Source organism: Phyllosticta citriasiana, assembly GCF_038021145.1.
Source record: "Phyllosticta citriasiana strain CBS 120426 chromosome Unknown IWZ02scaffold_8, whole genome shotgun sequence".
Lineage (NCBI taxonomy): Eukaryota > Fungi > Ascomycota > Dothideomycetes > Botryosphaeriales > Phyllostictaceae > Phyllosticta > Phyllosticta citriasiana.
The window spans coordinates 1,494,980-1,516,616 of record NW_027117285.1 but is presented as its reverse complement, the minus strand read 5'-3'; the positions used below and the strand labels follow the sequence as shown (position 1 = coordinate 1,516,616).

General features: G+C 55.2%; 5 protein-coding genes across 5 annotated transcripts; 2 read left to right on the top strand and 3 right to left on the bottom strand.

Moving 5' to 3' along the window:
• Positions 1-1,400: 1,400 nt before the first annotated feature.
• On the bottom strand, positions 1,401-3,357 carry IWZ02DRAFT_491637 (uncharacterized protein; the record flags this gene model as incomplete). Its single annotated transcript, XM_066769761.1, has 4 exons — positions 1,401-2,452; positions 2,498-2,772; positions 2,831-3,052; positions 3,182-3,357. The coding sequence occupies 4 exons, from the start codon at positions 3,355-3,357 to the stop codon at positions 1,401-1,403; spliced, it is 1,725 nt and encodes a 574-aa protein (XP_066621914.1).
• Positions 3,358-3,824: 467 nt separating this feature from the next.
• IWZ02DRAFT_300491 (uncharacterized protein) lies at positions 3,825-5,012 on the bottom strand. The gene has a single exon (XM_066763927.1). The coding sequence runs from the start codon at positions 4,960-4,962 to the stop codon at positions 3,988-3,990; it is 975 nt and encodes a 324-aa protein (XP_066621913.1). The 5' UTR covers positions 4,963-5,012; the 3' UTR covers positions 3,825-3,987.
• Positions 5,013-7,805: 2,793 nt separating this feature from the next.
• Positions 7,806-11,592, top strand: IWZ02DRAFT_300457 (von Willebrand and RING finger domain-containing protein). The gene is made up of 5 exons (XM_066763926.1): positions 7,806-8,453; positions 8,509-9,193; positions 9,243-10,169; positions 10,228-10,532; positions 10,586-11,592. Exons 1-5 carry the CDS (start codon positions 8,003-8,005, stop codon positions 11,476-11,478), a joined length of 3,261 nt encoding a protein of 1,086 aa, XP_066621912.1. The 5' UTR covers positions 7,806-8,002; the 3' UTR covers positions 11,479-11,592.
• Positions 11,593-16,024: 4,432 nt separating this feature from the next.
• On the bottom strand, positions 16,025-17,043 carry IWZ02DRAFT_491634 (S-adenosyl-L-methionine-dependent methyltransferase; the record flags this gene model as incomplete). Its single annotated transcript, XM_066769760.1, has 2 exons — positions 16,025-16,874; positions 16,940-17,043. 2 exons carry the CDS (start codon positions 17,041-17,043, stop codon positions 16,025-16,027), a joined length of 954 nt encoding a protein of 317 aa, XP_066621911.1.
• Positions 17,044-19,278: 2,235 nt separating this feature from the next.
• On the top strand, positions 19,279-19,833 carry IWZ02DRAFT_454890 (uncharacterized protein). The gene has a single exon (XM_066767756.1). The coding sequence runs from the start codon at positions 19,517-19,519 to the stop codon at positions 19,781-19,783; it is 267 nt and encodes an 88-aa protein (XP_066621910.1). The 5' UTR covers positions 19,279-19,516; the 3' UTR covers positions 19,784-19,833.
• The last annotated feature ends 1,804 nt before the right edge of the window (positions 19,834-21,637 follow it).

Genomic DNA, 21,637 nt, shown 5'->3' with positions numbered 1-21,637 from the left:
TCAGTTTTACCTTGTTGTCTGCCTGCTGCTCGCTGGTTGTGCACGGCGAGAGTGCTTGAAGACGAAGCCGACAGACAGCGAAGAAGCGCGCTCTCACATGGCTGCTCTGGGTCATTTGATTGGTATATTTTTTTCATGTTTTGTGGGCTGTGCGTGACTTTTGTTTCCTTTCTAGCACCTTGCTCGTCGTCTGGGTATAAAAGACCGCTCTTGCTTGCCAGAGCAGTTGTCGATCAACGGCATACGGCCTCCCAAATAGGTGAATCCTCGCCTCAGCGATTGCAAGACTGGATTGGCCGGAGAAAGATCCAATGGACCATTTTTCTTTTGTCCCTGTCCTCGGTCCCGGTGGGACGAAGGCACAGCCGCCGAAATGTGCAGTCCGACTCGATCCACATTTTGTCTTTGGATTGACGTGTCCGTCATTGCTGTCTCTCATACCGGATACCCACAGCACCACCGCGTCACGCCGCTTTTCTGCACAGTCCAATTATCGAGAAGGGGAATAAGAAGCTTGACCCAACATTTCCATGGCAAACTCGAAGCCGAAGTTGGCGAAGAAAGGAAATTGTCCGCCTCAGCCGCGGAAGAACACAGTCACCATCTCCTTCGTTCTCATCTTCCTCCGCACAGGCAGACAAGCCGCCAGGGTCGTAGCTTCTGCAGCTCTTGCCGCTGCAGTGGCTGCCGCTGTGGAGAGGAAAGGAGTAACAAATAGGAGAGGGCAGGCGAGCTCATGCACAGATTATATGCTACATCCAATACCGAGTCACCGAGCCATCTTTCAGGTGACAAAGCAGCATCACAAACCCCCCCGCTTCCGCGCAGTGAAGTTGAGAAGAATGACAAGACAAGACAAGACGAGACAAGCTGCACACATAGATAGGAGCCAGGCAGGGCTCGAATTTGTCGACGGTCGAGCAACACGGTCGGTGGTGTCTTCGGAAATTGTTGCCGCTTTGCGGTTGAGCGAGGTGTCGTCGGTGCTTGTAAAGGGGAGGGAAGAAGAGAGAAGAGAGAAGGGGCGCACGCGGTTGGTGCGGTTGGTATTTATGTCTGTGTGTATGTATGTATGTATGTATATGTGTATGTGTGTATGTGTGTATGTGTGTATACCATTGGACGTACGCACCGACATGACGACAAGGAGGCAGACGAACGAACGAGCAGGTGATCAGACTCGACGCACGCGTGCAAATCTATCTCATGACTGACGTGTCTGCAAATTCAAGGTTCGGGTGCATGTGGTAGGTAGGTGGGTAGGTAGATTGGGACGTCTGGACATACAGGCAGACATTCAAACCACGACCGACGCACCCATTACATCGCCATCATCTACGACAACACCATCCCATCTGCGCTCTCCCATCCCCGCAACCCCATTCACCGTGGGCCCTCATTTACGCTGCTCCCCCCTCATTTCCCGCCCGCGGCTCTGCCGGCGCACTCGTCGACGACGACGACGACATGCCAACATCCCAGCAATCACCCAGGTCAATGTCGCCCATAACGAACGAGTCGAGAAAAGCCGGGTCGAGCTGGTCGATGATGTCGAAGGCGCCGGGGAAGGCTTGCATTTGCATTTGTGGGACGGCCCAGTCGGCTGCTGCTGTTGACGATGATGTGGGCAATTGTTGTTGTTGTTGTTGTTGTTGTTGTTGTTGTTGTTGTTGTTGTTGTTGTTGTTGTTGGTGGTGGTGATGGTGGTATTGGAGATTTGGGTTGAGGGGTTGGCTTTGCGGATGCTGTTGCTGTTGGACCAAGGGAAGAGGCGCGAGATGCTGCTGCTGCTGCTGCTGCTGCTGCTGCTGCACAGCTCCATCACCAACCTGCATGAGCGTCTGCAGTCTCGGCTGCTGCTGCTGCTCTAAAAACGACTGCGCGCCCTCGACCCTCAACTCCAACTTCCTCACCAACTCAGCCACGGCATTCGCGCACGCCTGCGCGTTGATATCGTCAACAATGGTGCCGCGGGCGGGAATGACATGCTCGATGCCCTTGATCTTGCACTCGTTCCACAGCGCCACGAATCGCATCTTGCGGCCCAGCACCGTGAGCAGCGGGTTATCGGCGAGCGGGCCATAGGCGGCGACGGCCTCGGCGCGCCCCGTGTCGAAGCGCTGCGCCGCCGTCTCGATGCGCGCGGATAGCGAGATGGTGGATTGCGCATACGTTTTGTCCCAGCCGGGCCAGTCGAGGCGCATCAGCTTGGAAAGGGCGACTACTGTAGATGTGAAGTGCGTGAAGTGCAGGAATGGCATGTGGGCGAAGAGCGCGGCTGGGATTTTCGAGGTAAAGTGCGTCAAGAGTTGGATTGCGGAGAGCATGCAGGCGTTCAGGAGGTCGAGCCGGCGGTATGTGTAGTCGCCATACTGGCTTGTAGAGGGGAGAGATGAGAGGGATATTTCGTAGAGGTAAATTTCGGCGCTGTCGTAGTGTAGGAGAATGGATCCTGTTTGGCGTTAGCGAGGTTCAGGATATCAGAGGGTCGACATACGATGCTTGGCCATGTCTGGCGGCAGAGACTTCTTGTACTCTAGAAGCTCTCCATGCAGTGACTTCACAAACATGGCGATTGGAATCGTCGTCTCGGGCGTGAGGTCATCGATGGGCACTTTTCGTTCTATCCGCTGGACTATTCTCTGCAAACGCACAAGGTACACAAGAAATCGATCCGAGGAATACTCTTGTGCTTCCTCGAGTTGGCGGCAGCACTGGTCGAGCTGTGCGCTGTAGCGCAACGAGTCGTAGCGTTTGGCCCATCGAGTCAGTCTACAGCTTGCGTCAGCCGGCATTCCAGGTTCAGCAAGACTATTCAGAATATACGCACATGGTGGTCAAGTAGAAGCAGCCAAGAAGGGCTCGTCTCTGATCAGATGTGGAGATTTCCGAATTGGACCCTTCGCCGTGAGCAGACCGGGCGATGGACAACTCGAGACGGTCGTTTCCGTATGCACGCGCCGACCTTTTGAGTCCCAGATCAATCACTAGGCCGACGGCGAGCTGCAGCAGATTGGTCATCTGCGGCTTGGTGAACAGGTGGTGGTGGTACCTGCATCGAGGCTGTTAGCTTTCTCACGATGTAGATGTGTGCAGCCGCCTCGCGGTTGGCGGTAGATTGTGCTACAGGACTGACGGTTGGCACGACGTCGAAGCCTCCGCCTGTCAGACCGCCACTTACCATGCTGCAAAGACCAGTATCCCCTGTAGTAGATCTAGAGTTTTTTCGCCTCGGACCAAAAGGCGATAGGCAATGTCCTTCAGGACCTCTTCACCCAGCGCTTTTCGGCGAACAAGATCTTGGATGGATGCTACAGTTACAATGACCCGGAGCAAAAACGGCTTCTCTTGCCGCATTTGGGCCACCGTTGTACCTGAGGGGACGACGACGAATGGAAACTCTGGTGCTAGGTGGGTTTGGTAATGATGTAGACGGATGGCTACATCTCTATCTTCTGAGTCTAGCTCTATTGGCTCACAAGGTGTTGGAGGTGGTTGGGAGGGTGCGACTGGTTCCCGGTTTTCGGGCGGCAGCCGGCTTTCGTGGTCGCTTGGTAGAGGATTCGGGGTCAGTCGAATACTTGGTACAATGTGTTGCGCCTCTGGTGTGGCGGACGACGAAGATTGGCGCTGGTGGCCATTGGCAAGCAGTGTAACCAATTGGTCCAACTTTTGTTCGAGTCGTGCGTTTCTATGATAGCATGAGTCCCGATCCAATTCATGAAGTTTCGGTTCTTTATGAAATTGAATCAGAAAATGTCAACTTTGGTCCAGATGTTTCAAGTCATGTGACTTGGCATGACATTGAGTACTTTAGGAGAAGACTACTACCTATGCCGAGAGACGCGTAAATCGCGTTTACTTTTGCATATATATTCAGACAAACAACGGTGAGCCAAAAAAGGAAAGAGCCAAACAAAAAACATACTTTGCCGTCGGAGGTTTTTCTCTTCTTCACTTTTTCCGCATCTCGGGTACAAGTTTTCTTCAAACGACGGCATCTACACCCGAGCGAGTGAACAAGATTAGCGACACGTCCAGGCCACTCCCACGAGGAGCATGCTCAGGAAGATGGAGCGTACCGTTCGCAGTCACCGCCCGAGTCCGCGCTCCTAGCCACGCATTTGGTCTTGGCCACGGCGCAATTCCGGCATGCGCGCACCAAGGCACCTGCGGCATGATTATGCGCAATGGTGTCGGCAGGAGAAGCGGTGCTTCCGGCCGCGCTGCTTGGAGACTTCCGATGTGCCGACGACTCCATTCAGACGGGGTTTGAGGGGTCAATTTGTGGTGGAGAGCCAGGCTGACGGTGTAAGTCCGCGTCACTGTTGTCGGCTGCTCGGGGCTTCCGTTTCTCCCGATCACGTTTTTCTGCCTCAAGGTACCCTCAGTCAGTCGGTCGCGCTTGTTGCCTGAGCTCGACTTGCCCTGAAGGCGGCCCGGGGCAAAAATGTGGCATAGCCGGGAGATGCTTGGACCTCCTTTCGGCTGTGCTCCCTCTCCCTCCCGTCCGTAACGCCTACACCAACGCCATGTCTTTCCGCTTCTGCTCGCTCGTAAATCGGAAAGTGGAGACGCGAAGCGCGTAGTCAGCACACGTAGACTCTGGCGTAAGCATTTTCTCAGGGCGGCGGATCTGATCCAAGAATACATTCCCAAAAGCGCTGATCCAGTCTGGTATTTGCTGATAGCAGAAGGTGGTGTAATCTCCACGGCTACGACGACTTGCCTGTTGTAGCTCACGGTCCGGAAGTCCCTGATCAGCGGATCCACGGTTCGTCGTGGAAAACGGATGTGGGAGCCGAGTTGAAACACTGCGAATGGTGATGGAGCGATGGTCAGAGTGATGGGAGCAAGATCGTCAAGAGGTTGACGGATGCGCGGGCAGAGTCTGCCGTTGAAAGTGGAGGACTGTGTTATGGTCATCAAGGGTAGATCAGGGCATGGGCAATTGTGTCCCATGCTCTGTTGAGATTTGTCGAACAAGAAAGAGACAAAAGTTTTGAGCGTGGCAACTGGTGTCTCGGTTCCTTGCGCGTGCTGTGTTTGTATCTGTGTGTCCCACCACAGCTGCGAACCGGAAGTAAAATTGCAACATGCCCGGTATGTCCGGCAAGAGGCATCACGCTGTCACCATTCCCACTGTGCAAGTGCCAATGACCAGTGGGCTTTGAAAGTCTCCCGAGCGTGGAAGCTTGTGGCGCTTCCAGAGACGGATTTCCTGCGTGCCCAAGCTCAAGATTGAGGATTTTGCGGTGATACATTCTCCCATCATCCGTGGCGTCGAGACAGGAGAGAGGAGTAGAGGAGTCGTCCCCGGCATGATTGAAGAGGAAAGAAGTAGGATTACCCTCCACATTTGCCGTCGACACTATTGGACCAAGAGCTTGGGATTGCTTGCATGCCTTTGTGCTGCCCATGTCATTCTCGTTATGAGTTGGCCATACGCTCATAAATTCCATGATGAGTTTGAGATGATCAGGCATGGCCTGGAAGCGTGCAGAAAGGAGCATTGCCAGACAGCCTTGCTTTTATTATTCAGCCCTATACGCCTGTGCGAGACGTCGCCAACGCCAAAAATTATACGTGCATAGATCGACCTTATACTGGTGCCGCAGTGCCGGTCGCTGTGACGTCTTAAAGCCAACAGTCATTTCCTCTCCGGGGCATGAACACATGATATGAGTTAGGGTTAGTGCAGCAACCAAAACATGAAAATTCATTCTCAAAAGCTGGTTATTGTCACGGCAGCGAAAGTAGTAAAGTGACAATGTCGCCAACAGCAATTACCCAGCACACAGATGCATTCGCGTTCGTCCATAAGACAGGCAACATGCTAGGATGTCAGGTGCCGCTAAAAGAAGCTTGGGTCTGTTGTGAAAAAGGGCGCAGACTGGCCGTGTCTAAAATGTCTCAACAGTGACGTCTTGCACCTGTCACCGTGCGTCGGGATACTACAGCTTTGTGCTGAGGTTTTGATCAAGTTTCGGCGGGCTTGAAATGACAGAGCAGTGTTCCTGCACAGGTTAGAATCTGCTCCACGGAAACATTGGATGTCGTGAATGATAGCTCCCTGGGTCATCCCAAGTGTCACGAGCTGCCATTCCTTTTGAAGTCCACTGCAACGGCGGTAGTGCTGCCTGCTGGGTCTGTTGGAACTTGCTTTGGCGTGATTGACTAGGGTGCCAGGAACACCTTGGCACATGTTTAGCATAATCATTAAGCTGCTGGCTGAGCACATGTCCCTTTTCGGAGAAGTCGAGTTCAAGGGATGCCCAACCAGGCATGAAAGCTACGATTGCCTCCCCAGCTCGGTTTTTTGGTGTCGTGGATCGTGAAATGACAGAGTCTCGATTCAGACACAGCGTGCATGTTGATGTTTCCTGGCCAAGTCGCGAGTGTGCAAGATGCCGTGCGGTCTTGGACATGATGTCAAACATTGGCTGCATAGAGCTGTCTCAGCGGCAAAACAGGCCATGGCCATGGCACGAAGGGCGGAGCCAAGTGTTTTGAAAGAAGAGGCGGCGGGAGTGTAGTTCTGGCTCAGCGGGAAGCAGAAGAGCGGAAAGCGTCAGCCGTGGTGCGTCAAATGGGACGAGGTGCAGGCAGACGGTGTCGCAGACAGAGGGACATGTAGACAGGAGCGAGGAAACAAACATGAGGGATAGCATTACCCCTGGGAGTGGACGAAGAAGAGGTATTTTGCGCTACGACGCAACAGGCAGGTTGACCGGTTTTCTGGAGATGAGGATTAGCGGGCGGTGGTAGCAACAGTACGACGGCAGGCATTAAGAGAGAAGGTGGAGCGCGCTGAAGGCTTTCTTTGGGCACCAGGTTCCTGGAGAGCGCCCGGGAAACCGTGTCTGGCGAGAAAGAAGCGGAATCGTGGCTGGTAGGGCGGAATGGGGGAGAGAGAGAGAAAGTTGAGACGGGTCGCTGGATCTTCAGGCAGTCCAGTCCCTGCCCAGAGCGAGCGAGAGGGAGGGCGCGCTAGACGACGTGCCCGGCACAAACGGGTGTAGCGCAGCACAGGCGTTGATGACAACGGGCCAAGCTAGAGGGTGGCGGTGGTAGTGGTAGTGGAAGTGGTGGTGGTGGTGGTGGTGGTGGTGGTGGTGGTGAGGATCCTTGCTCGGGGAAGGGCGAGAGGAGTGCAAAGCCACAGGGCAGCAAAGGGCCGACATGGCGCAACTTGGAATGGCTGGCTGGCAGGCAGGTGGCAGGATGCCCGTGCAGGCCCCAGGCCCCAGGCCGCAGGCCCCAGGCCCCAGGCCTCAGGCCCCAGGCCCCAGGCCCCCCCCAGGCCCTGGACGGCGATGGGCTGCCCTGGCTGTCGGCTCTCGGGATTGCTGTGAATCGTGGCCCCCCTTCACGAATTACGTGGGAAGCGTCTCTGGCTGCGCACACCGAAGACTCATGTACCGTCCGTCGTCCATCATGATCGTGGATAAAAGCCGCCGTCGCCATGGCGTGTGCCCGCTGCCTGGTGAAACGGTTTCCTGACGAGCTTAATCGTCGCTTCGTGGCCCGAGTCCATCCATCCATGACCCTCGCAGTCCCCGGCCCAGAGTGCTGAAACGGCAGGATCCCACCTCAGTGCGTCGCATTCATTACTGAAGGTCCATGTCCTGTCCGCCGCTCACTGAACTCCGTAGCAGCCATCCACCATTATTTACGTGCCGCCTGGTGGTGTCACAGGCCATCCATCATCCTTCCTGCATGACCTGGGCCTCCCGTCAATCCCAAAAAGCCAATCAATCAATCCATCTGCAGCCAAAGGGAAAAACACGAAAACCTATACCCACCCGTTCGACAGCCTCTTGCTGCTGCTGCTGCTCCTCCTCCTCCTCCTCCTACTCAACACAGTCATCTCTGCTCGGCCGCTAAAGTATATTCCCCTCCCCCTTCCATCTCTCCCACAACACCACCACCACCACTACCACCACCATCACTACCACCACCACCACCCGGTATCGCCTACTCCAAGACATTGCACCCGGCCATGGCTCACCACCTATGGTCTCGCATAGCAAGCTCGCGCTCACATTCGCGCCGCCAAAGTCATTCTGGTCGACCTTCCGCCGACTCGCTTGCTCCCACGCCCTCGTCTGCGTCGGTTCGCTCCCTCTCCACGCCCGCAACCACGGCCGGTCCTGTGTACCTGCAGGACCTCCCGCCCGCGCGCTCCTCCAAAAACATGGCCGGTGTCTTCGAAATGGACCGCAATCGCACCCGCCGAGACCGAACTTTTGTCGGCACCGAATGCGCCGTATGTGAAGAACCGCTCGAGCACATACTCCGCGGCGAACGCATTTTGCAGCTCTCCTGCAGTCACGTCTCCCACGAAGCTTGCTTTTGGGAATACATTCGTGAATTCGACTCGCAATATTGTCCGACGTGCAATGCGCCGCTGGCGCTGGACACGAGTCGCGGAGGAAATGTGCTGGACCTGGGTACGACCTGCTGCGTCATTGTTTGGGCTTGTTTGTAACTGCTGACAACTTGCAGAGAAGCTTAGCTCCATAGTTCGCACCGCGCAACACGACAACCAGAGTGTTCGCAGCAACTCCATAAACCCTGCGCCATGGGACGCCCAAACATTACCACCCGCCTTTGGGGATCGTCGTCCGTCCACCGCAACCGTCGCGACAGCCCACACCGCACAAACAGCACATACCGCGGACCCGGTAATTAGAGGGTACCACAGCACCTACAGCCGAGACTTGAGAGAACCGACGAGGACGCGCTCGCGTGCCCATGCAAGGAGCGACAGCGGCACAACCGGTGTGGCGTCATCGGGGGAACAGTCCTACGACCCGGCAGGACGGCGACACGACTACGATGTGCATTCCATGGAGAGCACTCTCAGTCCGCGTTCGGGTGTTAAGAATCCGATTCCGCCACCGACTGTAACTGTACGCAGCGAATTCCCAACCGTCAACCGTTCGCGCCAGCAGCAGAGCTTGACATGTTTGGTCACTGTGGAAGTGCCAGACGGCAAGTGGCGGGCTGATCCTGGAGAAATTCCCAATATACCACTAACGCCATCACCGCGGGCTGCCGACTACGGACGCGTCAGCAAATCTCCCAACATCCCGCGCGAGCCAATTTACCAAAATCCCGATCTTCTCGAGGAAGCGACAGAAGAATTGCACGCGCGCGTAGATAATTGGCACGGGCTTGACGTTTCAAGGTATGGTTAAATTTACTCTTCTTAGGTTGCTTGATGCTCACCAACATAGGTTCGGGAAGCTCCGTCTGCATGGCCACATTCGCGTGGGTAAAGACCGCAAAGCTTGGCAAGATTTGGAGTGCTACCTCTTCTCTGACATGCTCATTTGCGTCAAGGAGAAGAAACAACATTCCCACAACGGAAACGATCCTTCTGGTAGCAAGCGCGCGAAGTGCACGCTAAAAGGTTCCATTCTCATCAAGAAGCACTTGAATCACGTGGAATCTTTCCCTGAAGATGGCATCTTGACCTTGTCGCTGTCCGTTGCCGAGCTCCCCGCATTTCACCTGCACTTCAAGGATCCCAAGAAACTCGAGCTATGGAAGCGCGCATTACTCGAGATTCACAGCGAACCCCAAGTGCGCATCCAAGACACGGAACAAGAAACTTCGGGCACCGATGACGAAGACTATCGGTCAACCAAGAGGAGGGTGTCGTCTGTCAACTCATATGCTGGAGCTCGCTCGACAATCACCGCACCGACGGAATACACGAGCTCGCGCGCAGGTTTCCAGGATGGCGCGGTACCCGCATCGCCCCACGTTCCGATCGACATTGTCGTCGTCATTCCAGTATCGTCGTCCATGCAGGGCCTCAAGATCTCGCTGCTGCGGGATGCGCTCAGATTTCTAGTATCCAACCTCGGCGACAGAGATCGCATGGGCCTCGTCTCATTCGGTTCCAGCGGTGGAGGGGTGCCGATGGTGGGCATGACAACGAAGAAGTGGAGTGGATGGTCCAAGGTGCTGGATTCCGTCAGGCCGGTCGGTCAAAAGAGTCTGCGCGCCGACGTGGTCGAAGGCGCCAACGTTGCCATGGACCTGCTCATGCAGCGGAGATCATCGAACCCAGTCGCCAGCATCCTGCTCATCAGCGATTCTTCGACTTCGGATGGCGAGAGCGTCGACTTTGTCGTGTCTAGGGCCGAAGCCGCCAAGTAGGTTCCCCCTGGTTCTCACTTGCCTTGAAAGGAATAGCGCACTGACATCTCCTAGGGTCACCATCCATTCGTTTGGGCTGGGGTTGACCCACAAGCCCGACACGATGATCGAATTATCCACCCGCACCAAAGCGTCCTATTCGTATGTCAAGGATTGGATGATGCTGCGCGAGTGCGTCGCCGGAACCCTCGGCTCGCTGCAGACGGTTTCCCACCAAAACGTCAGGCTCAAGCTGCGGCTACCTGAAGGATCCCCGGCCAAGTTCGTAAAAATCAGCGGGGCTCTGCAGATAACCAAGCGAGCAACTGGCAAGGACGCGGAAGCTGCCCTTGGCGACCTGCGCTTCGGTGACAAGAGGGGTAAGTTGGTCGTTGGGCTGAGCGCACGCACACTCGCAGCTAACGTTGGTCAGACATTCTCGTCCAATTGGCCATAACGCCCGACAACAGCTCGCCAGAGCACGTCCCTCAGGATCCTTGGGAAACCATTGTTTCTGGACTCGAGGCACTTGGAGGCCCGCTTGACCAGGACGACCAGCGCAGTCTGAGTGTGGAAGAAGTGCCACTGATTCAAGCGGATCTAACCTTTGGCGACATCATGCGAGATGGCACTCTTTCTCACCTTCCCAGGCCATCTCTTTTGGCTATTACGGTTCTTCCCGCTTCCCGGAGACAATCCAAAAACAGGCCTGCGACGCCTCCGATCCCACCGCACCCGTCCGTCGTTCAGAGGCGGATGGAGCTCTTGACGTCCGACATGCTTACGCGAGCCCTGACTCTGGTATCCCGGGGTCAGCATGAGCGCGCCCACCACCTGCTCAGCGAGACGAGGAGTATCCTGAAGGGTCTGGCAAAGGGTGGCCTCCCGCCGCTGCCGCCACCGCCGGGTCCGCCACCATCCGGACTGCCTCCAACACCGGGCAACCCTAGTTCCGACAGCATAGCGCAGCCCTCCCCTACACCCTTGGACGTGCTAAACGGGCCACACACACCGTCCCTTTTGCCTTCTCCCCACGTGGACAGCAACTTCCACCCTGCCGCCGGCATCGACCCCCATACCATGTCGGCGCTCGACGCCGAGCTCGAGGCTGCGCTCGAGTGGATAAACCACCCGGCGGTCTTTGGCCGCGACTCGCGCAAGGCGGTGCTGCAGGCCATTGGTACCATTAGCTCGCAGCGTGGCTACACGTTCCGCACGCCCGCCGAGTCTCTCTGGGCGCAGCGCATCACGGGCGTCAAGCGCCTGGCAGACCGCTCGCGCGAGTGGCGCGAGGTTGGCGACGAAGCCCTTATGGAAGAGTCGTAGATCTTTTCGCCTGTAAAGCGCATCTCCTCCCATCTCTCTATAAAACCGAATTTCCCCTTTCATTTGTCATAGACTGTCCGGTATACCGCTTCCATTTTCCCTGATGACTGTGGACGACTTCTCTTGCTCTCCCTTCTTTCCTCTTGGTAAGTATCAAAACGTTGTCGCCTAGATATAAATTATCATCGCGCGCGTCTTACCATGCCCTTTCTCTTCCTCTTGGTCACATGGCGCAATTTCTTCCTTCCCTCCTGTTTGATTCGACGGTGGAAAAACAGCTTTCTGTTCCCCTTTTTGATTCGTGCATGTCTTATACCCTGGTTAGTGTTCCCTTTTTGACGAGTCACTCTTGGCAAGGATGGATGGGTGGTGGTACCTGGTTGGTTGGTTGGTTGGTCGGTCGGCTTGTAGGGCAGACATGGGTCTCACTAGGAAGGTAGGTGGGTTTGGTCTCATTTGATTGGATGGAGGGTACGGCGGCGGTATCTAGGAGCCTGTGCGCGGTTGAGACGACTTGTAGGTCTAAAAGAGTGACTGACGAGCTACTGCTGTAATTCTCTAAATCGGCGGTCTAGGAGGTGGCGCCATCTATCTAGCTGCCGTAGTTTACGTAGATACCTCACCACGACCATGTCCTTGCCTACTGACTTGCTTTCCTGCTTGATCTTGCCATTTCCGTCTGTATCTGTACCCGTACCTTTGTTGAAGTCGCTACCACTCAGAACCATGACTATTCAACAAAACATCCTCCATCCGAACCTCATCCCCCTCACAATCAGGCCAGCGCCTGGACACGGAGCAGCATGTGTAAACGACGCAGATCAAAGAAAAAAAAAAAAGATAAAAAAAGAGGGTGTAACAGAAGGAAGCCCGTAAACAGAGCAGGGCAAGGGCAGCTGAAACGCCAAGAACTGGATGGGAGGGCCGGACGGTGCTTGACTCGTGCAGTCGCTCGGAGGATGAACTAGTTGACGCAGAGTGATACGGACTGCGAGGGAGGGAGGGAGGGAGAGGAGGATGGTCAGTAGGTGATTGATGATTGTTTGAACAGTGAAGAAGAAGAGGAAGAGGAAGAAGGAGGAGGAGAAGAGGAAGAGGAAGAAGGAGGAGGAGAAGAAGAAGAAGAAGGAGGAGGAGGAGAAGAAGAAGAAGAAGAAGAAGAAGAAGAAGCAGAAGTGAGGCGCGCTTGTCTCATCTATCTGCGTTATGCATACAGTATAGTATAGTATAGTACAGTGTAGTAGAGTGCCACAGCAGGCACGGGAAGTGTAACTATCTATCTTTCCATCTACCAATCAATCTGTCAACCAGCCAGTCAGCCATCCACCCAACAATCAAAATCATACAACACCATACCACACCACACCTACCTGCACCCAAAAATAAAGCTAGGAAACCTACCACAGCCGAGAAAACAACCTTCCCTTCTTTTCTCCCCCCCCCCCCCCCCCCCCCCCCCCCCCCCATTTTCACTCCACTCAAAACGATTGGGCGCACGGACAAACCAAAGTAGGCACGTCAGCCACTCTATCTGATTCTAAAGAATGCGCCCGCATGCACGGAGGTCGGCAGGGTTCCACACAGTAGGGGAGAGAGGAAGTAGGGCAAGGCACGAGGGCACGAGCACGAGCATGAGCACCACCACGCGCTCCCTTAGCGCATGCCTGCAGCCAGCCAGCCAGCCAGCCAGCCATGTGTGTGGCCGTGTTTCAGGATTGACAGACGGACGGCGGGCCGTCGGTTGAGACAGGAAAAAGGAAAGGAAGCGAAGGGAAGGGATGGGATGGATGGATGGATGGATGGATGGATGGGCGGGACTTGGTTGTTTGAACTGCGCGTGTCTAGATTTTCTGGTTATGCATCATGTCTTGTGGGTGGTTTCTCGTCGTGGTGTATCTGGACCGGATGACTGACTGGGTTGGTGGGTGCATCTGGCTGCTGGCTCTTAGGAAAAAAAAAAAAAAAAAGAGAGAAAAAAAGAGAAAAAAAAAAGAAAAAAGAAAGTCATTGCTTTGATCTCGATGTACCGGGTCGAGAGGTCACATAGGTCTAGTCTTCGCCGCACTCCTGCGTTGCAGCAACCAATCAGCCAGCGCAGGTGACAAGGTCGTTTGCTTCGTTTGGTGGTGGGGGGAAAGGAATCAGTTATGTTTGCATCTATCTGTGTATGTATTGGTATACGCCGCCCTGGTTCAGTGGTCTTTTCTTTTTTTTTCTTTTCTTTTCTTTTTTTTGCTTCTGGTCGTTTTTCCTGGCTGTCGGGTCGTGTGCTCGTCGTGGGCCCACCCTCCACCCCATGTGAGTCGTATGAGCTGCTCGAGCCCTGACGACGGGCGAAAACACGCATGCCTGTCTGTCTCCTGTCTCCTGTCTCCTGTCTCTTGTCCGATGGGCAAGCCGTTCGCTCCTTAGGTCCTGTCGTGCTGGAGGCCTTGCGTCCTTCAGGCATTTCCCCGTCGTCTCTTCTCGCTTCTCGCTTCTCGCTTCTCGCGCTATTGCCCGCGGTCGTCGCACCTCGCCCTGTTGCTCCAATCGTCCATATAGATCGTCGTCGTCGTCGTCGTCCGTCGCCAGAGCAGCATCATAGCTTCGCCTTGGCCAAACCGACCGTCTCGGGAGCTCCGACGACGAGACGCTAGTTACCAGCACACCAATGACCTAGCCAAGCTGCGCAGCCACAGCGGCATTGCGTAACCCCGCAGCAAGAGAAGATCGCCATCACGCAGCAGCCAGCTCCCTGTCTCTTCTCGCTCTCTCCATTTCAATGCCCGCGGCCGATGAAACGGGGAGCGAGTCGTTGTTGTCGCCTCCACCGTCGCCGCCGCACGCCTTGCCGTTTCTCCTCGTCGTCGCGGTGCACGTGGCAGCCCAATCACTCACTCGGCGGGCCCTTGCGAAGCGAGAGACGGGGAAAAAGCGCTGGCTACCAAGAGCCGTCCTTTTGGTGTGATGGATCTGGTATCGCTGGTCTTTCTCGTCCCTCTCATTTGCTGCGCACGTGTGGCGCTCTGGGCGAGACAGAGGGCCCTGCACATCACCATTCGCTTCTGCCAAGGCAGAGCCGTGTCGTCAAGCTGCTCACTGGGAGAATGACTAAGGAGACGCGGCGGAGCGACCAGAGAGCCCAAGAAGCCTCATGCCATGCCGGATTCTCCTTCTTTGGGGCGAACGCGACGGTCAGGTCATCATCTCGGTCTGCAAATCCTGCCCCATTGGCCGGCCGGCCGGGGAGATACACGCTCTTCCCCTTCGAGAACATCATCCATCACGACCTTCTCGTCACCTTGCACCGTTATCGGCACTTCTTTCTCCCTGATCCCAAAAACCCGGAGCGACCGATCGCCCGCGGCCCCCCATCTCTCGCTTCCCGCTCGCTAGGGGAATGCCGTCGCCGTCGTGTCTCTGCTGTTCGCTCCTCCGCGCTGTTGATTGCCCGCTCGCTCTCCGTACCTCATCTCGCTCGACAAGACGGCCTCGCTTGCTTTGCCCGCTTGCCCGCTTTGCTCCATCCCACCAGTCGAGTCGTTGTTCTTGCGGCTCTCGCCGTTGGCCGTCATTATTCAACTGACCGAGAGCAAGAACACGGTGATGGAATTTTACCTCGGCTCGGCGCGCTGCTGCTGCTGCTGCTGCTGATGCTGGGCGCCACTTCAGTTTACATGTGTGCGCCCTAGCTAGCAACCGCGTCATCCTGGGGCAACCCAGCCTTATGGCCCGCCCATCTTCATTACAGGATTGCGTGGGGGTTGCGGCGAGGGCGTCGGCGCTGCGCGTGCTGCACAGCCGCTGCCATGCTACTGCTGCTGCTGCTGCTGCTGTCGCCCAGAATGCTTAGGGTGCGTCGAAGATGATGGGTTGGGGTGTCGATGCTTGCTCCGCAGCAGGCTGACGGATAGCCGAGACACCTTTCCCAATCGGGTAGTTTTCTTGCGCTTGCGGCTCGATAGGGCTTCCTTGTGCAGCTGCTGATGCTATTTATTCATCGTTGCTCTGCTAATAACCTGCTTTCCTAGCGAAGAGTTTCGAGGAGAATTATTCACATTTCTTGTTCGTTTGCCACGCTTCAAATGGAATCTACCATTGGACCGGGTTCGTGGCTTGGTGGCGTTGCTCCCGTTGACGAGGCCGCTTTCCCCGTGTCTCAGGCCCTGGATTGACGCCGTGGCGTCTTCTTACGCTTCGACTGCTTGATGCTAAACCCGCAGTCGGCAATCCACGCAATAGACGAAGTTGTACTGGTGGTGTTCAGCTTGTAGACTTTCCGCAGCAGCATGGCATCGAACGTACTTTCTCGAAAGTATCTCGGCTGTTCAGAAATGTCTCAGTTGCTCATCACCAACAGAACCCGGAGGCAAGAAAAGGCGAACGGCATTTGAAAAGGGCAACAAAAGTGAGACCATGCAAGTTTCTACATTTATTTCCTTGTTGAAAGCTAAACTGCGAAATAGACTGTTTAGCTCGCCAAACAACGATGCCGACCTGGGCTTGAGACTCCCCAACGGCAAAGTCCCAGCCAGTCTGTAAACTACCTGTGCCGCGGGTGTTCTCATTTCTTCGGTTTCCTCCCAAGGGTGACGTAAAAGGGATAGTGAATGCCTGGCGCGCTGAAGAGGTCCCTATCAATGTCCGCCAAATACTTGTCAATCTTCTCCTGCGGCACCTTGCCTTGGAGCAAGCGCTGAGCAGCAGCTTTGACGATGCTCTTATGCGTGCGCTGGCAGTGCTCAGCGAGCGCCCATGTTTGCGGCAATTCATCGATCTTGACAAACGGCCAGACATGCTTCTCGACGCGAACATCGACAAAACCCGCCTTGCGCATGCGCTCAGCCGCGTTCTTCCCCGCATCCACATCAAGGCTCGCCTCCGTCAAAAATTCCCGCATGTCGCGCAGCCACTCCCACTCGTCCACCAGGTCGCGACGGTCCGGGTACGTCACCATCATCTGGTCGACATCCTGGTTCTCAACCCACCCACCGGGCTTGAGCAACTCAAACGCCTTTTGAAAAAAGTGATCCCAATTCTGAATGCCGAGGACAAGCGCACGGCCAAAGATCAGGTCGTAGCTGTTCGGCTGCCAGAGGTCCTTGGCCTCGTCCGTCGGCCCGGGGGCTCCAACGACGGCTTCCATGTAGTTGGCCTGCACGAACTTGACGTTGCGCTGCCTCTCGGCCGCCTGGCGCTGCGACACGTCGGGCACCTTGGACAGGTCGACGCCGTAGACGTACGCCGTCGGATACGTCTCGCCGAGGTACAAGCTCACGCTGCCCGTGCCGCAGCCGACGTCGAGCATCTTGGTCGGTGGGTTGGACAGCGACAGCGGCGCGTGCGACACGCGGCCGCCGAACATGGCGGCCACGCCGTTGGACTGCGAGAAGAGGCGTTCGTGCTCTTCGGAGCTGTTGGGCGCGTCAGTAAAGCTAAAACGGCTGTTGGTGTGCAGAGACGGGGTGAATTGGCTTACTCGTTTGGCAGACAGTACGGCGACTTGGTGTCGTTGTGGAATCTGCGCTCCATCTTGTCGGGCTGCTCCTGGACGCCTGTGGGCGAATCGGCTCTGGCCGCCATGATGACAATCGATGATGCCGTCGGTGCGTGATTCCCTTCTCGTCCTGTTATGGTGCTGTCGGCCGCGAAAAGTCGGGTATTCCGCTACGATAACACTCCAACGGGACCACACGAGGGAAACGCGAATGATCTTAGAACAGGAAGACCGAGAGCGCAGTTTATAACAGACAGCCCGCGCTTCCCCTCCCGTCACCCAGTCAGTCCTCCCACTTCTCTCTCGCCTGCCGGTCAAGAAACGATTCGTCATCGATCCCGTCGGCAAACTAGCTCGAGCACTTGGAGCAGCTCTGCCAATGCGCGGCACCTGTTTTGCGATTTGACTCTCCGGCTCGTCTCGAGCAGCCCCAACTCAGGCTCACCCATCCCACTTTGCGCGGATACGCGGGAAGTCTGTTGGACGCCAGGAAGCGGCTCCGCGCGCTTTGCTTGGGAGAGCATTGCCATCATTCGGTTGTTCGCGCATGCGGGTTTGGCCGGCGGCGCTGGTTTTCTCGTTGGTGTGTGGTTATGTAGACAGACAGTCGGGTGCATAGCTGCGTGAGGCCAGAATTGGCCGCTTATCGTGTGCTCGTCGATTGATTGCTACATCGAGATTGACTGGAGTTGATGACTTGTTGTCCTGCGTGTGGAAGGGACTGCGCGATTGCGGAGGCGGGGTTGTTGACAGGGAAGAGGTAGGTAGGTAGGTAGGTAGGTATGTAGGTGGTTTGTGAGTTCAGGGACGAGCGGTAGACGGTATCCGTCTCGGTGGATGGATGGATGATGATGATGATGATGCTGCTGCTGCTACTTAACGCTGCCCCTGTTGGACCGAGCGCACTTCCTTTTCTCCTTTCTTATTTCCTTGCTCTGCTTGATGCTGCGGTGGACTAAGAGAGTGAGGTACAGTGCGCAGTGACGTCGTCCTCGATTGCATTGATTCCATCCCATACTTCCTCCTCAACTGACATGGAACAGATAGACAAACCCAACACATTATCGACACAAACCAAGCCTACCAACAAACCATCGTGACTCTCGAGACGGGGTCAATGGGTCATCTTTACCTTTTCTCTGCCTTGATTCACCAATCTCCAATCAATCTCGCTCACGATTAGCCAGCCCACATAGCTAGCTATCAGGCTGGCTACCTACACAGAAGGACGTACAGGAACCGAATGAATGCAATGTATGTAGCGAGAGAGAGAGAGAGAGAGAGAGCTCAGTGCCGGTGCCGAACACTGCTGCTCCCGCTTTCCCACGAACCAACTTACCTACCTACTCATTGACAACCAGCAATTAGGTAGCACACACACACACACACTCTCTCTCTCTCTCTTCCACGCCGCCACAAAACATCTCTCTCCAACTACAATAATAATAACCCTATCAATCAGCTAATCCACTCACTCCTACTCACTTCCTTCCTTCCCTTATCCACTCCCTCCCAAACCGTAATACCTACACCAACCACGAGCAAAGCTAGGTGTCTTGTCACCGCCGCCGCCATCAATCACTCACACAACGCAAACAAGCTCAGCGCCGTCCATCCATCCATCTGGCGTCCCGGGCGGCGAGTGGACACACGCCCTCGCTATCGCATCGCTGCGCATCGCCTGGCCTCGCCTCGCTCCGCGCCGCCGCCGCCACCGTCCCGTGCTGTGCTGTGCCGTGTTTGCCGTCTAGTCTATCTAGGCGCAGCGCTGCGTAGTGCAGTGCGTGTAGGCGGTTAGATGTCACGTTAGAGATCTTGGTCGTCGTCGTCATCGTCGTCGTCGCACAGAACGAACGTACGTACATGCGCTGTTATCTTGTTGTTGCCGGATTCGACAAGTGTGGCGGGCTGGAATGACTGACTGACTGACTGACTGACCGATGTTACCTTCTACCCACTCTGCGCAAAAAGGGTGGCATGTACCTAGACAGACCGATGGACAGATACACGATGACGAAACGATTTCTAAATGTTCGGGTCACAAGTCACAATCGCCGAGATTCGACTCGGACGTGGATTACACAAAGGTGGGTAAACAAGAGGCCAGCGTGTGCGTGCCAGCCTCGTGGCTCAGGGACCTACATACCTTCGTGTTGGCAATCATTGCGCAAGACGGCAACTGACTGATTCTGGGAGCAGTCATCCATTTGACAACGTGACCGGATCGTGTCACGGAGCTTCGACTTGGCAACGCGACCACAAAAGGATTTCGCCTTTTTCGTTGCGAGGAATTCTTCAAGAATGGCGCTGTGAGATGATGCATTCGAAGTGTCTTTTTTCACAGTGATCACTCATTATTCTCACAATGATGAGCGTTTTCGATGAGTGGGCTCCAACCAAGGGAGATGGTCTGTTTCTTACACCGGACGAGCAGTGCAGATCAGTCTCTTTTGGTTCAAAAGCCTCCATCCTTTGCAGACGCGCGCGCTTCAGCCTTGTGAAAAGCGTCGAGACGTCTTGGGGAGCTGCTGCTTCTCGTTTTCGACGAGCAGACGAGTGATGTTGCCGTCGTGGTGGATCGTCGTGCCTTTATTCTTGTGCTCGCGCTTCAGGACGATGATGGGAGCGGATCGAGGAAGACAGAACGGTTTCAAAAGAGGAGCGAAAAGGGCCGGGGGCATATTTGATGGTGTATCTACTGGTGGAGGGGAGGGGATGCATTTGACCGGGTCCAGCGCAGCGAGCTCGACTCATGATGTCCGACGAAACGACGTTTGGCGAGGCGGAAGGACCGCAGGAGGACAGAGAGGACATGTCGATGGGTAGATGAGGGATCCGTCATTTGAAAGTCCTTTGAAAGTCCAAGTCGAGATCCCAGTGCTTACCAGTGATGCCTGTTGTGAGGGAACTTCGGTTGGGCGCATGTGGTGCCGACGTGCGAGAAGTTTTGGTCGACAGACACTCGAAGTGAAGTTGGCAAAGCGGTTGAAAACATCGGAAATGAGGCCGGGGGAATCGCCGCTTCAATACTGCTCGGGACGACCCTTAAATGTTGCTACCGTCTTGAGGTTTTGCATCGTCAGACGTCAGGAGCAACAAGACGCTGTGCAGCGTCCAGCGGGGTAAGAGCTGGTGAGAGCTGGGGCCGCGATGCTGCAGTACGCACTCATCTCCACGGAGAGAACATTGGGACCTTCTTCAGAAACCCGAATATCCTTCTCAAAGTAGTAGGCTGATAGCATGTGTCGGTCACCAGGTCAGCTGTGGTGTTCTTGCCCATGGTGTTTGCACCTATCACCGCCTACCTTTGGCATGGAATCAGGTACTAGACTAGGACGATGAGGGGTTTGAGGACACTCATGGGATCGCTTAGTAACGAAACAAAGTCAACTGATAGCATATCCAAGCAAATTGGCACATTTACGATGAAGGCATGACTTCCATTTCATTGCTGTCTGCGGTACATCGAATGCCATGCTGTATACTAAATAAACACGCACAAGAAAAAACAGGCCACATCATTTCTTTACATCCATTGAAGACTTGAAAACGTGAAGCGGGCTACGTCTCTGCGTTGGCCAGGAGAGTCCTGTTTCCAGCCGACACCACGAGGAGGTGCAGAGTCCGATTTCGTCGGCCTCAAACGGAAACGGCAAAAGAGAAGGGGAATGAGAGAGCGTGTTCGGGAAAGGAAGGATGGGCGGTGTAGAATGAGGGATACACAAGAGGAGCAAGCAAGTGTGTTGGAGCAGAGCGAGAGGAAGGAAAGGGAGAGTGAGCGTATTCAGGGAGATTGAGACAAACGAGAGGGGGGGCTCAGGAGGAAGTGAGCGAGCGTGTTTGAGCAAAGCGAGAGAAAAGGGGAACGAGCGAGGGCGTTCAGAAAATGCCAAAAAAAGAGAAGCGAGCGTGTGTAAGTCAAGCGGATGAGAGGGGAAGTGAGGACTTATATGATTAGGCAGAAAGAAAGATGGGCGAGACAAGTGAGCGTGCTCAGGGAAAAGCGGTGAGAGACAAGGGAGCAAGCGAGCGTGTTTGGGTGGAGCGAGCGTGTTTGGGAACAGTGGAAGATGCAAGGAGAAACAAATGCGTTCATGAAGAGCGAGGGACAGTGAGCAACGATGGACAGAACGAGTGTGAATGTGAGCGAGGGGCAAGGGGCCAACGAGGGACGGAACAGGATCAAAGCGAGCGAAAGAAGGTAACAGAGTCACGAAAAACAAACAGAAAGCGAGCCTGGGAGGGGAAAGGGCAAGGAGAAACAGAACGAGAACGGGGCTGAGTGGGAGAAAGTGGTGAAGGAGTGACAGGCAGAGAGAGACAAGGAGAGAGGGGAGCGAGGAGTGCCAAAACAAGAGCGAGTGAATGAAGGAAAGGAAACAAAGAAAGACAAGGTGCGGGCAGGAAGTTTGAAAGAGGGGAATGGGGAATGACCCATGCCTTGCGTTCGACACGAGCGAAGCTGTGCAAAATGTTAGCGCGGACTTGGAAGGTGAATAGAACCAGCAACTTACCACAAGCATGCATTGACCCCGTGTTACCACCGCTCCTCCACCAACACTCGCGAAGTCCGACCTTACAACAACAGACGACCCGAGAACGAGTGACCCTATGATCCGACACAGCTCCCACGAGCCTGTTTTTGCCTCCGAGATTATACCGTTTTGATGTTTTTTTGGT